The sequence below is a fragment of the Salminus brasiliensis genome, chromosome 1, assembly GCF_030463535.1.
Source record: "Salminus brasiliensis chromosome 1, fSalBra1.hap2, whole genome shotgun sequence".
In the NCBI taxonomy this organism is placed as follows: Eukaryota; Metazoa; Chordata; class Actinopteri; order Characiformes; family Bryconidae; genus Salminus; species Salminus brasiliensis.
The window spans coordinates 49,401,559-49,416,064 of NC_132878.1; the positions used below are offsets into that span (position 1 = coordinate 49,401,559).

The following is a 14,506-nucleotide window of genomic DNA, read 5'->3' on the forward strand; positions in this document are numbered from 1 at the left end:
TAGCTTTCTTAGGCTTGATCTTCCTCAGCTCATTTCTCACCTGGGTTGTTGTGAAGGACAGGTTGGAGCAGGGGGGCTGGGTGCTGGAATGTGTGAATGGGTGGTTGATGCTGCCAGACGATGAGCCATTAGGGGATGATGATGGTGATGATTGTGAGCCAGAAGTTCTGAGAGAAGAAGAAGGGGGAGGGCAGCATGATGGTAGTGCTGCTGAGTGGGGATACAGCAGGGGTGTCTGTGTGGGGGCAGGGCTAGGTGATTGATCAAATCTGTTGAAAAATAGATTGAGATCATTCACCCACTTCTGATCCCCCGCCACCTGGGAGTTTGACTTTGTGTGGCCAGAAATGGTTTGAAGGCCTTTCCACACTCCCCTGACGTTGTTCTGCTGCAACTGTTCCTCCAGCTTCCTCTTGTAGCTGGCTTTCCCCTCCTTGATCTTCCTTCTCAGTTCCCTCTGCACAGCTTTCAGCTCATCCTTGTCACCAGATCTGAAGGCCCTCTTTTTCGCTTTTAGGAGAGCCTTTATATCTGGATTAATCCATGGCTTGTTGTTGGAAAAACACCGAACAGTCTTGGTGGGCACGGTGTTATCCACACAGAAGTTGACGTAGTCCGTAATGCAGTGAGTGAGATTGTCAATGTCCTCCCCATTAGGATCACACAGTTCTTCCCACACCGTTGTTTCGAAGCAGTCCTTCAGAGCCTCCTCAGACTCCTTAGACCATTTCTTCACTGTACGGGTGACAGCTGGTTCCCTATGTACAATGGGTTTGTACACAGGCAGAAGATGAACCAGACAGTGATCAGATCTTCCAAGGGGAGGGAGAGGTGACGAGTTGTATGCCTCCTTTGTGTTGGCAAAAAACAGGTCCAGTGTTTTCATGTCTCTGGTGTGGCAGGTTACATACTGGGTGAAGGTGGACAGAGTGGAGGACGGAGAAGCATGGTTAAATTGTTTGTTTCAGCTTCTCCAACCACTGAAGCACCAGCAAACACCTCAGGATGTATTTGATGATGACTTGGATCTTGAATGTGGGAAAAAATATAAAAATTTAACAACTGTCAAATTAAACAACTGTTTAATTGCAGAGCACAGCTCTTAGTGCACTGGTCATATAAGACATATAAGATTGGTGCTACACCAACATAGTACATCATTGTGACATCAACAAAAGGGCAGAATTTAATAGTATCAGTATAGTTTGAACAGCAATGTATTGCAATTGCTGTTCAAACTACAGCAATGTACATTTTGATATATAACTTCATTCACACTTTATTATTTTTGACAGAATACTATTTAATTTTAACATCATGTATACTGCTAGAATCAATTTATTGTGCTCTGAAAATCTCTTAAAGTAGATTTCAGTGAGTCTAATAGCTATACTTAGCCGTTTTAAAGCGTACATGTATAATGCTAATAATTATTATTACTTTTAATATCATTTTTTTACATACTCCACAGTTGGTGTAGTATGTATTTAAAGTTCTGCACTAGGTCTACACTACACCTTATTTTCACAAATCATCAAATTAAATTTTACATTGTTTGTTTCAGCTGCTCCAACCACTGCAGCACCAGTAGGCCCCCCATCAGGTACTTTTTACTTTCTCAAATTCAGTTAAAGCTTAAAACATGTAACAAACTTTAACATCTGAAATTAAGTGAAATTCTTTTCATTTTTCAATTGTTCAGTTTTTATATTTTCAAAAACAACCTGGCTTTACTAAGACAAGCCCAAAGTAATAAGAATTAAAACAAATGAAATAGTTGGGATGTTTAGGGTATTTTTAATATACTTTTTTCTCACAGGCACCAAAAAAAAAATGGCTCTGACAGTAGACAAACCATTTCTGCTTGAACTCAGTGATCAAAGTAGTACCACCTTTAAAGAATATAAGGCAGAATTTGAGAGCTTGGTAAGTATTTAATATGTAAAAAATGTTTAATATTTTGAGTTTGATGCTATGGTGACCTTGTTGTAACATAGTGCTTGTACTTTCACATACATTTAAATAAACTGCACATTGGGCATGTGTCTTTCAGATTGATGCAAGTTACGCAAATATAAAAGGCTACATACAAAAATCTGCAGTTGTGACTAACTTCAGGTACTATTACTTCTACTTAATATCTAAACTTTTAATATATGCTTATAAGGTTATAATTATGGTTTGATTTTTCTTTTTTTACTTTGGTAAAAGCTAATGGAGTTACAAACATGTAGCAATTACAATGGCATGGCACGTTTGCTCTAAATATCTGTTCCTGTGAACAGCTAAGAGAGAAAAAGGTGATTTTATAAATATTAAGCAAATTAGCTTTTTTATTTACATCTGTTATAGTTGTAAAATAACAAACATGAAAAATGAAACAAGAGTTTAGAAACACCCCTTAAGCAAGTATAATGGCTTGTACTGGCTTTGTGTAGCCAGCTAACAGTTCTTGGAATTTTTACAACATTTACCATTTTTCAAGGAATATCAGGCTGGTTTACTGTCAGGGCCATGGCAAAAAAAAAAAAACATTCAGCTTGCTCCTCTTGAGGTAATCCAGTAATCATTGGTGGTGAAGCTTGGTGAGCAGACATAAACACAGGGCTACAAAGAAGGCACAGGTGGAAACGTTAAGGACTAGAACCAAGTCAGACATACACAGAGTCATGTTTTAAGGAGTACATTTGGGAAACTAAAACAATGTGACAAAAGGATACAAATGGGAAAGTATTACAGAAGACCCTCCCCAAATGCACAACTTCCAAGATGTGAAAACCAAACCCACAGAGCTGATGAAGGAGAGGGTCTGCAGGGAACCAGACAAGAGAATAGACAAGACTAGACTAGAGACTGACTGGGCAGACCAACAGAGAAAAAAAGACATGAGCCACAACATGAGACTGGAAATTAACATTCAACAGGTAACAGGACACTGGACAGGTGACTGAACATTAGGAACCAACGGAGACTTGAGGACAAGAAGGGTAAATGGACAGGTGATGCAGCTGTAAAAGACTGGACATGGAATCAGAAATCAAATTTAATCTTTAGCTTTTTTAGATAATGAAGTGTTTGTTTCCAGAACTTGCTAGTATTTGACTAAATCTATTCTTCCCTCTGCCACTGATATCTTCTCTGTGCCACTGGCTGCAACACAAGCCCAAAGCATGATCGATCCATCCCCTGTACTTAACAGTTGGAGCAGTGTTCCTTTCATCAATTTTACCATTGTCTGGAAATACTCCTATTGTAATTTTATCAGTTCAAAGGATCAGGCTCGTTTAGATATGTCTTTCAAAAACATTTGATATGGTGAGAACAAAGGAAAGCTTTTCTTCTGATGACACATACCCAAAGGTCCTATTTGTGCAGATGATACAGAGTGCTCTGCAATTGCTTTAGGGAGTCAACAAGTGCTGATTTTAGGGTCAAGACTTGAGAAATTTTGAAAAAGTTTATCTCCTACTCTCACTTACAAAGTACTCGCACTTTTGCATGCCACTGTATGTGGTTTTGGACATTTTGATCATACCTTTCCTTTGTATAGTATTTATTGAATTATGCCTTTTTCTATTTCCTGCAGGCCTGGTAGTGTAATTGCAGATTTCACTATTGGAACCACAACTGATACACTTGATTTTGCAACAGCTAATAGCCAACTCACAACCAATTTCCAAGGAAAAGGATATGCAGTAAAGGCCATCATTCAAAGTGGTAGGGGCATATTTCAACAAGCTTCTATTTTATTTTGTTGTATATTCACATTTAGAAATTGTCTGCAAAAGTGGTTAATGTTTGTTGAATAGCATTATCACACTTCTGTTTAAACTCTTCAAGTATTACAGTACTGTCTTCAATCATTATTACGTTCTGGGTAAAAGCAAAAAAAAAAAGTGAAACCCTGCATGGAAGATCTATTTAGGTGTCCTTAATGTCCACTGTGTAACACTGAAAAGACACATTAGACACATGCAGATAATAACAATCTATTATTTACTATAATGATCAAAGGGCATTCCAAAAATGGGTGCAAACCAAGGCCAGATCAATACAGAAAAGAATGGTAAACAATACATGGTACTGAGCAATAGAGCCAAAAAGGGAAAATCGTGTTAGTCACGTGTGTTCCCTGGATTAGTCACATGGGTTAATGCTTTTCATGCATGACTTTTCAAAGATTCCCAAGGATCCAATTTGCGGATGAAAAACAGGTCATTTTCCCATTTATAAAAAGTACATCAATATACATAAAAAAAAAACCACAGCAACTTATTAGGTCCCAACTATAGATCATTTATCTACCTGCCATCTGGCAAGTAGTATCAACAAATCCTGTGCCAAGTTTGAGGGACATACTGAACAGAACATACTGAAGGTATTGACAGGCAAATTTCAACTATACATTGTAATGATGTTAAATATTTAATTTACAATAGCAATACACATACAGAGGTACTTAAGAAACCACAGTGTACATGAAAATCATGAACTCAGACAGTGAAATCTCTAGCACTGGCAGTAGTCCTCCTATGGATGTGTAAAAAGAGAAGCAGCAACTGGGGAAAGTAATACAGGTTCTATTTGGGGTGTGAGCTGTTTCTTTTGGATATTTGTTTCTGTATGTACAACATGTATAAAAGGTTAAAAGGGAAAGTCTATGAACATATATGTATGTTCTGGGTCTCATGTAAAATTCCACACCTGCTCACATTGCCTAAAATGCCCCCCCCCCCCCAACCACACACATTAAGCCTACAAATATTTTCAAAAATATAATGAAAATTAAATTTCATTTCAGAGGAGGGTGGAATGCACAGTGGTTTCGTATATCCAATGCAAGAAATGATACTGACTTGTAACATTTCTGGGACTGTAACATGGACCAAGGATGGGATTACTCTGTCAGACAAAAAAGATAAATATAAAATTGATGCAGTTCAACGAACACTCACTGTGTTAAACACTATACCTGCAGACACTGGTAAGTCACAATTAATCTATGTGTAGTCTGCTGTGTAATAATAATGTGTTGAAATGGAATGTGTATGCATTTATTAACAGCATCCCATTAAGATGGGCTGCATGTTGTTCAGTTAAGCAGACACAGGCAATTGTTACTAGTAGTCTCACAATTAGTGAAGATCACCTGAGTCCAGTGAATGTGTCTCAGGTAATTGTAGAATAAAGATACAGATCCAATCACTGGTTAATCAGTATATCTGGTTACAAATTCACCATGAAGATGAAAGAACACTCCACACAACTCCAAGAAAAGGTTCCTGAAAAGTAAATCGGAAATGGATTAAAAAAACAAATTATGTCCAATCCACTGAACATCCCATTGAGTTCAGTTTAAACCGTGATTATGAAGGAATATGGCACACTTGTAAATCTGACTAGAGCATTCTAATTCCCAGTGACCATGAAAGAAGGAGACTAGTGAGGCAAGCCAAGACTACTTTAAGAAGTTAAAAGCTTTAGCAGCATTAAATCCTGGCGTTCAACCATAGAGCGTTCAATATGGCGTTCAACCATAAAGACTAGACGCATGAGACTAGACGCTATGTTTGGCAGACACCAAACACCACGTCATCGTACGCACACATGAAGCATTGGTGGCAATGGTGGCAGCATTAAAGTCATTTTAGAGGGGGTGAATAGTTTATGCAATCACTTATTGCACATTATATATATATATTTTTTTTAATCAGCATTACTTTGTAGAAGACATATTAAGTAGATTTGTTTCAGCTAATACTATACTTAGGGTACACCATTCTTTAATTTAATATGTATTTAATATGTAAATAGTCAGTAAGCACAATTAATTTTATAGCACATAAAACAACAACTTATTTAAAACTACCAGGCATGTGCAGTGGTACTAGTTAATGGTAAATATGTAGTACTTAATACATTCAAAATTAAGCGTATGGTAGCTTTTCCATACATGTGGGATGCAGAACAGTACTCACTTAGATGTGAACAGATGATATGTGGCAAATATATTTACTTCTTATATGAATAACTGCCAGTCCTTATGTAGAAAGTACATAGTAACTTAACTAAAATTACCAGGTATGTACAGCAATACTTGGAAATAGCACAGCGTTCTAACCGCTGAGGAGCAACTGACTTTTTTTGTGGTTGCACAAGATAAAATACTTGGTCCATCTGGGTGGGTTGTTAGAGGATAGTTTCTGATAGTTTCAAATTTTGATATTTGTTCTTGTAAGAATTAATGCACGGATAGTTGATTAACCACAGATAAAAGACTAAACCAAAAGAAAGATATGCATCATGAAGAGGACATTTTTAGTAGTCAAAAGCCACTGCAGGGCCTTCTTTAGGCTTTCTTGTCAGAAAAGAAATGGAGGTCTCGTCATAGGAGCTAACCAATTAATTAAATGCTGATGAGAACTTTAATTATGAAAACTATTTTCCTAACAGTATGATGCGCCCACATGGTGGCTTACTAAACTTTATCAGAAATACTTTTACTGTTTTACTAACTTACTTTACTCAGCTAAAGTAGTTAGTTAAGGTACTTGTTTTTGTATAATATAATAAACATGCATAATTGAAAATATGAGAACATAAGATCACAAAATAATTGAACTGTTAGCCTATATATTTGCAGTGTAATAAATAACCAATTAGTGATTTCAGTATTGAGAGACTGGCAACTCAAGTGCTTAACCAAGTACATGTGCAGCTCCTGCATGCATTTACAGTAATTGGGTAAATACAGTACATTAAGTCATATTTTGTTGCTAATGTATATATTCTAATATATCTTCATTGATACCTCCAATATATACAATACAGGCCAAAATTATTATGCAAGGCAGTGCTTTTTTGTTTATGAAACTACTTGTAGAAAGGTGGAATTTGTTATCTAGCTCTTGACACTTTCATAAACTGTAACTCAGTGTAATATTCTGTATGTAACAGTTTGGGATAGTTGCTGCAGCTCTTTAATCATATATCATTTTATTCATTAATCTTGTTTATATCTTATTGTATTTGTTTTCTTTACTTTCACAGGTAAATATGAATGCAGTGCGACTGTGGATGCAATACCCCATGTCAAATGGCAACAAATTACAATTCAGCCATATCCAAATATACAAGTAACCAACGACAAAACTTTGGAATGTGGCAACATAATAGTCCCTCTAAGGTGCTGTGCGGAGAGTAGCTATATCCTGGAATGGAAAACAGAGGACAACTTGATTTGTGATAAACCATCAAAAGGTCAAAAGACACATTTTATGTTTGAATAACATGGCCATAATTTAAGCACTTACTTTTCAGACAATGTAAATAACTTTATAACTTTTTTTGTGGTATACAGAACATTTCCTATGTCCACATGGAACCATATACACATTCTTCATTGATCTGAAGAACAATTTATTTATTTAATGATTAAAAAAATAATAATAAGTACACACTCTTAGTTACTAAGTAAAAAAACAAAGTACATACTCTTCAAACTCTATGGTTTTATGTGTCATTTCATGCAAGGTTATTTATTTACTTTTAAGACATGCTAAGGACCAGATTTTCTCATTATGCCCTGATACATAAAACCATAGAATTAAAAGAGGATATCTTGTTTTTCTCTGTAAATAAACTCATGGTTCTAAATGGAACCATTTCTGTTACAAAAAAAATTGAAGAACCTTCCTCATCCATCCTATTTAAGAGTGTATGGGCAAGTGCAAGCTAAATTATCAAATTTCTCCTCATACAAAACTATCGCATCACTTTGCACTGAAATTTAGTTACTACATTGTCAAGTAGTTTTTTTATTCTATTTTCTTCAGATTTTGGCACTTGTCTGGAGGCACTTGTATTTATTTGGCATTCAGATTTTTCCTTATATGTCACATATCTGCAAATCTGCATTGTTTCCTGTTTTGATATTTAAGTATCAATCAATCAGCAACAATCAGTAGCCTTGGGCACCTTCTGCGCAACTGCCGAGTTGAGTCCATGTGGTTAAAGCAAATGAAAAAAAAACAATAACTGACTGGCAACAAGAACACAGCCTTGTTGCCAGTCAGTTATTTACACAGGATTTTACTACAAAATCCTGTGAATATTTTTTCCCGTCTCCAGTTATCTCAGTTTGAGTTGTTGTGAGTGCTAGTTAGTAAATTATTTGTACTCTACATTCATTAGTAGTGCTCTCCACAGCTTTGAGTGTAAACTCATATTTGTACACAAACAGATCACACAGCATCTCACAAAGTGTGGTGGAAACTCATAGTTGTTTGTAGTTTACCTCACAGTTTATTTGATGAATCAGTATCAGTGTTTAGATTTCGCTGTCCTGATCTCAAAATAATTGAGCCTGCAGTGTGATGGACCTCTATATGGTTTTAAAAATGCAACACAGCTGTGATTGCATTTCTGTTCCTTCAATAAACAGTTAAACAGTTTAGCAACCATTTAGTAAAACTTGTATAACTCAAGTATAACTTTCTTAGACCCAAAGATTTCTTAGTGATGATTCACCATACGCATATCAGTCTCATTGACTACATGTACTTTGCTCATGTGCTGCTGCCTGATCACTTACTAGATACAAAAGCTACACAGACAGGTGTAAATGTTAAATGCCATTTTCCGTTTTCTTTTTTGTTCCTTAAAATATATTTTTTTCAAAACAATGGGGATACAACACAAAAACATATTATACTTTGTCAAAGAATGTAAAGTTTTCAAACATGATTTAGAAGATCTATTAAACTATTAAATTAATTAACCATTTTTTCTTGTGAAGCAGGATGCATCACATGCAGCTATAAAGTCAGCCAAACAGATTGTCAGGAGAAAGGAGTAACAGCACAATGTCTACTCAGCTTACAAGAATTACAGGGTTTTAGTTATGGCTCGAAGACCATCAAAATAAGCACAACCAAAATCGGTGAGTTTTCTGTCCTTTTTACATAAGTCTTTTCCAAACCCTTTGGCTTGTTGTTTGCAGAATATGTGTTTGTGTTCCTCAGATTGTTTTTTACTTTTATTTCAAGGGGTTGGGGGATTACCTAGAATAATGACAGAAATGTTCAGTTGTCCATAAGGGTCTCTAACCTTCCCAATAAATAGATTTAGCTGTTTAAGGCACACATATTGTAAACAGATGATACATTAAACTTTGTTGCGTAATCTCTGTAAAACAACATTGGCAGCAGGATGAGACACACTGGACTGGAAAAGTGGGACCATGACAAAGTGCCATCTTTCTAAGTCTGTTTTTCACATTTCTGTACTAGTCAGGCATATTATGTCAAGAGGAAGAGAACTTCCTGGATGCTTTATTGAAACAAAGTGTCACTTTTTCACATGGGGGTGTTGAATATCCTTACTTAATGAAGATGTACATTCCTATTACATTGTTGTGTTATTGTTCCCTTTGTGAAAAAAAAACTTTCTCACAGCTGATTGCAAAGACTGATACATGGTCATAGGAAATAATTATTTAATTGAGGTTATTTTAGGGGGAAATGCCAGCTATTAGGGCATAACGTTTTTTTTCTTCAGCATGAATTGGCATGTTTTTATTATTAGATTTTCATTATAAAATACATTATTTGCAGGGGTGATATTACATCATCTTCATAAATAGGTATTGTTTGGAAGAATTTAGCTATGTCTATATTTAATAAATAAAATATTTAGATTGTGCTATTTTTACATTATTGTATTTCAAAATATATACAATATGATGGATATATTTACCCTCACAACTCACAATTTTATCCTATCAAATAACTTTTGTCTGGTCTTTTTGCACACCATGGAAATATAGAAATATTTAATGTATTGCTTAATGCAATATGCAGTGATGCATCACCCTTGTGAAAGTTTCTTATTCTTTCCCCTCTTCAAGCATACCAAGCTGTGTTTGCTAATTTGTTTTTCTTTTGAATACTGTAAGAAAGTGTTGAAATGTTCTTTGATTTTACTCCTATGTCACCCATTTAGATTTTCCTTGCAATGACTTAACATTTGGAACTGGAACACTCAACCAAATCAAAGAGGCTCCCTGTGATGGAGACATGGTTGGTTATATAAAAGGTCAGTGTACAAACAACAATTGGATAGAAAAAGAAAGAAGATGTGTCCCGCGAATCATTGAAGATCTGAGTAATAAAGCTGAGGTAATTCAACAACCTATTATTTTCACAATGATTTCTGAATTATGATTTCAGATTTCAGATTTCACTGGTCAAAATTATTTATGCTTTTTCTTTTTCGGTAGCATTTACAACCAGCAGAAGTCCCTGTCTTTGTGGCTAATCTCAGCACTGCTGCTGAATCAAATGCTGATCAGATAACGGGGTCAGCTGTGACTGTAATAAAAATTGTAGACATACTTATAGCTATTGCCGAAGCATCACAAACTATTGTAGTCAATCAACCAGTTATGGAGGTATGTACATTTATATCATTTTAATTGTTTAAAGCAGATCTGATTGATTTAATATGTATTTTAATCACCTGTAGAGTTTACATCAATTGTACAGCCCTTAAATACAGTCTTTATACTTTGTAATTGTTTACTAATGCCAAAGTATTTTAACAATTATTTACATTTTTAGGATTTCCTCAACACAGTGGATGTCATTGGATCAGATAAAGCAAAAGGCACATGGACAGATTTGAACAAAAACACTACAACTCAAAATGCAAGCTCTGAACTTCTGAAGTCTGTTGAGTTCATGGGAAAGAAACTTTCATCTGGCAGCTTTGAGATAAAAACTAACACCAGCCACCTCCAAAGAGCTAGTTTTAGTCAGTCATTTCAATCTAGTAACAATTTTACCACACAAATACACATCCCATCAACTAGTAATTTAACTTTCATCACCACCATAGTTTTCTCATCTCTAAACAGTGTCCTGCCTGTTAGAAATTCATCCACCAATGTGAATGAAAGCAGTAAAACTGGCGTCGTCATCAAAGGAGATGTGGCTGCAGTCATTGTGGACAATGTAATTTACAACATCTCTCTTACTTTTGATATTAACAAGACATCATTAGAAACCCCTCAGTGTGTCTTCTGGAACTTTAGTCTTTTGAATGGGATTGGAGGATGGGACACAACTGGATGCAATATAAAGCCTGTAAAGAATCAAACTGACAAGTTAACGTGCGAGTGCGATCACACAACCTCATTTTCAATTCTCATGTCACCCTTTGTATTGGATAGTCCAGTCTTAGACTATATAACTTACATAGGTGTTGGCATTTCGATGATCTGCTTGATTTTGTGCTTCATCATTGAAGGCATTATTTGGAAACCAATGACAAGGAATGACACATCCTACATGCGCCATGTTTCTATAGTCAACATTGCTCTGTCCCTTCTGATTGCGGATATATGCTTCATCATTGGAGCAGCTATTGTTAAAAAAGGACAAGTGGCACCAGTGGGCCCCTGCAGTACAGCCACATTCTTCATGCACTTCTTTTACCTCGCTCTTTTCTTCTGGATGTTGCTCTCAGCCCTCTTGCTTCTCTATCGGACTGTTGTGGTCTTTGCTGGAATGTCCAGGACCAAGATGATGGTCATAGCCTTTACTGTTGGATATGGAGCCCCATTACTCATAGCCGTCATTACTGTGGCAGTAACAGCTGGAGGCAAAGGATACATCGTTGAAAAGAGTGCTTGTTGGCTCAACTGGGAGAAGACTAGAGCCTTTCTGGCATTTGTGATTCCTGCGCTCACTATTGTAGCTATAAACCTTGTGGTGCTCGCTGTGGTTTTGTACAAGATGTTACGACGAGGAGTTGGAGCCACCACTCAGCCAGAAGAGAAACATGCCATAGTGGTCATTGCCAGATGTGTGGCCATTTTAACACCACTCTTTGGTCTGACCTGGGGATTTGGCATCGGGACCATGGTGTCGGGTAATTTAGGGATTCACATAGTCTTCGCAATCCTCAATTCACTGCAGGTACTTTTATAATACAGTATTTTCTCTTAAATAACCAGGGTAACACACAGTGTCCTCTACAGTTACTGACACCCCTAGTAAAAATAAAGAGCAAGAGAATTGTCTCTTTTCAGCTTGATCCTTCACAAATAAAATGTGAAGAAATCTATTTAATTCTATTTATTTTATATATTATGTTACTACTTACAAGTCAAATGTCTTTAGTGACCTTTTCACACATTCAACACATGCAGTGAGAGAGAATGATTATTCCACATAATTCTATGTGGAAGAATCTGGCCAAATCCACCTGAAACCTTTCATTTGGGCCCATCAAAATTCCAGTCAATCTTTTCTTTTTCGGTCTTATTGTAAGATATAAAAAAAGATGTTTCTTATTTCTGTTGTTTATTTAAAAAAAAAATATTTCGACTTCAGTCTTTAGGACCTGGTTTCAGGGTTATGTGCTTTAACACACCCAATACATCTCATGAAGGATGAAATAATTATGAGTTGGATCAGGTGTTGAAAGTCCAGGACTGAACATGAAAACCACTGTTATAGAATGGCATAGACAACATATTCATAATTGATAAATGACATGCATTAAAAAAAAAACATTTTTTTCTCCTTAGGGTTTATTTATTTTGGTGTTTGGAATATTACTGGACAATAAGGTATGTATTGTATCAAATATATCTACCTACCTTATAAACACAGAATTTCCAAACCCTGTCCCAATATCAGCACTCATGGGCTCCTGTAAACAGCTGCCTAGCATTCTAAACCTTAAAATAACTGATGCCCACAAAGTAGGATGAAAAAGTGTGACAGTTCAACATATATATTTTTTTCAACATCATTTTGAAATTGCGTGTGAATAACTGACTTGCTTGTCTTCTGGTTGCAGATTCGGGAGGCACTGAAAGGAAAGTTGGCATTTGTGAACATTTCCTCTAACCGCACCAGGGTAAGTACACTTTCATATCATGTACTTCTTTGGAATTTTTCAAACGTTCCTCATTTTATCCCTGTTAACTTTATCTGCAATGCAATGGCTGATGTGTTTAAATTACAGAGTACCAGTGCAGGACCTTCATCCTCCAGTGGAATTCCATTCATACGAAGGCTGCGCCAGAGAAGTACGAAACTGAAATATGATTGATATGCACTTATGCTTTTTTGCACTATTTTTTATTTTTTTTGATTCACTCACTTTTATTGATCACACATCTTTGTTTGGCCATGCAATTTTTTGTCATAAACCCTAGGTCTTAAAGGTTTTCATAAATCTGATCTAAGTGTAGACAGTCAGGGTATTTTCCACCTTATTTGCCACTGAAGTTTTCTGTAAAGAATTATTTAATTCTAAATACAAACATTTCTGATATTGATGTATTTCCCATGTGGTAGAAATGATCAGATGATCTCAATGATCTCTAACTCCCTGGATTCCCTACAGGCCATAGCTCTGCAGAGATTTCCTCAATATATTGCAGAGAATTGCGTTAGTGAAGACTTAGCTGATAATTAAAAAATAATTTGATGTGCTTAACTGTGAGAACTCTAGCACATGTGTTTTAGACCAGGATTAGGGACCAGGAATCTGTGCCACACCCCTGCTGTTTTGCCATCTGCAATTTGCTTCTGTGACAATAACTGTAGTTCTTTCAATTGCCAGCACAGTGGCCACATACTCACAATTTTTACACCCTGAATCTCTTTTTTGCCAGAATAAACCAGAATAAACTTTAATGCATGATACATTTATTATGTATCATTAAGTATCATTGGGCCATCAGGTTTATTATTTAGTATTTACTTAATTATTAATCATACTTTACATACATTTCTTTGCCTAAAGAAGACTATTGACTTCATTTCCATGCACATATTAATCAATTAGAAGTATTTTGCATTATATATAGGTTACCACTAATACTCAAATGTTTTGCAGATGCCTACAATATATCGGAAAACAGTGGTACTGCAGCTTCATCTTCAAGCAACTCTGATACATATACAGACACTTAAGCTGATGCAAACCCGAGTCCCACAGAGCAAGTGGATCATCTGTTCTAGACAAATCTATGAAAAGATAATAGTTTCTTAAGATTTAAGAAGCACTAGAAATGAAAGGTTGATAAATGAATGGTAAATGAATGAAAGGTTGCATTTTAAGTTATTGTTGGCAGTTTATAATATATGTATATATATATATATATATATATATATATATATATATATATATACATACATATATATATATATATATATATATATGTTGTTGGGTTTGAGGGCTTTTCTTGTTTGTTTTTTGTTGTCTTTCCTCGTAATATGCATGGTCAAAGCATGTCCTGTGTACAATTCTGTACACTGGACATAACTAAGCAATTCAAATCTGACCAAGTAGGACTGGAATTCCATTTATCTGTTCTCATTGGTGCCCCATAAGACATAGCTTTCCACCTTTTGTCTTGCACTATTAATGCAACTAAATGTAAAGATGTGTTTGCAATCTATTCAGCTGTATGTTCAATTTAATTGGT

The 14,506-nt window shown here is 35.8% G+C and overlaps 1 protein-coding gene across 1 annotated transcript; it reads left to right on the top strand.

The window, feature by feature from the left end:
- Window positions 1–1,565: 1,565 nt before the first annotated feature.
- LOC140549075 (adhesion G protein-coupled receptor F5-like) lies at window positions 1,566–14,120 on the top strand. The gene is made up of 14 exons (XM_072672393.1): window positions 1,566–1,603; window positions 1,820–1,926; window positions 2,054–2,118; window positions 3,587–3,717; window positions 4,802–4,858; window positions 7,051–7,260; window positions 8,798–8,941; window positions 10,003–10,079; window positions 10,280–10,450; window positions 10,620–11,978; window positions 12,593–12,634; window positions 12,868–12,927; window positions 13,036–13,099; window positions 13,915–14,120. Exons 2-14 carry the CDS (start codon window positions 1,834–1,836, stop codon window positions 13,989–13,991), a joined length of 2,550 nt encoding a protein of 849 aa, XP_072528494.1. The 5' UTR covers window positions 1,566–1,603; window positions 1,820–1,833; the 3' UTR covers window positions 13,992–14,120.
- Window positions 14,121–14,506: the final 386 nt, after the last annotated feature.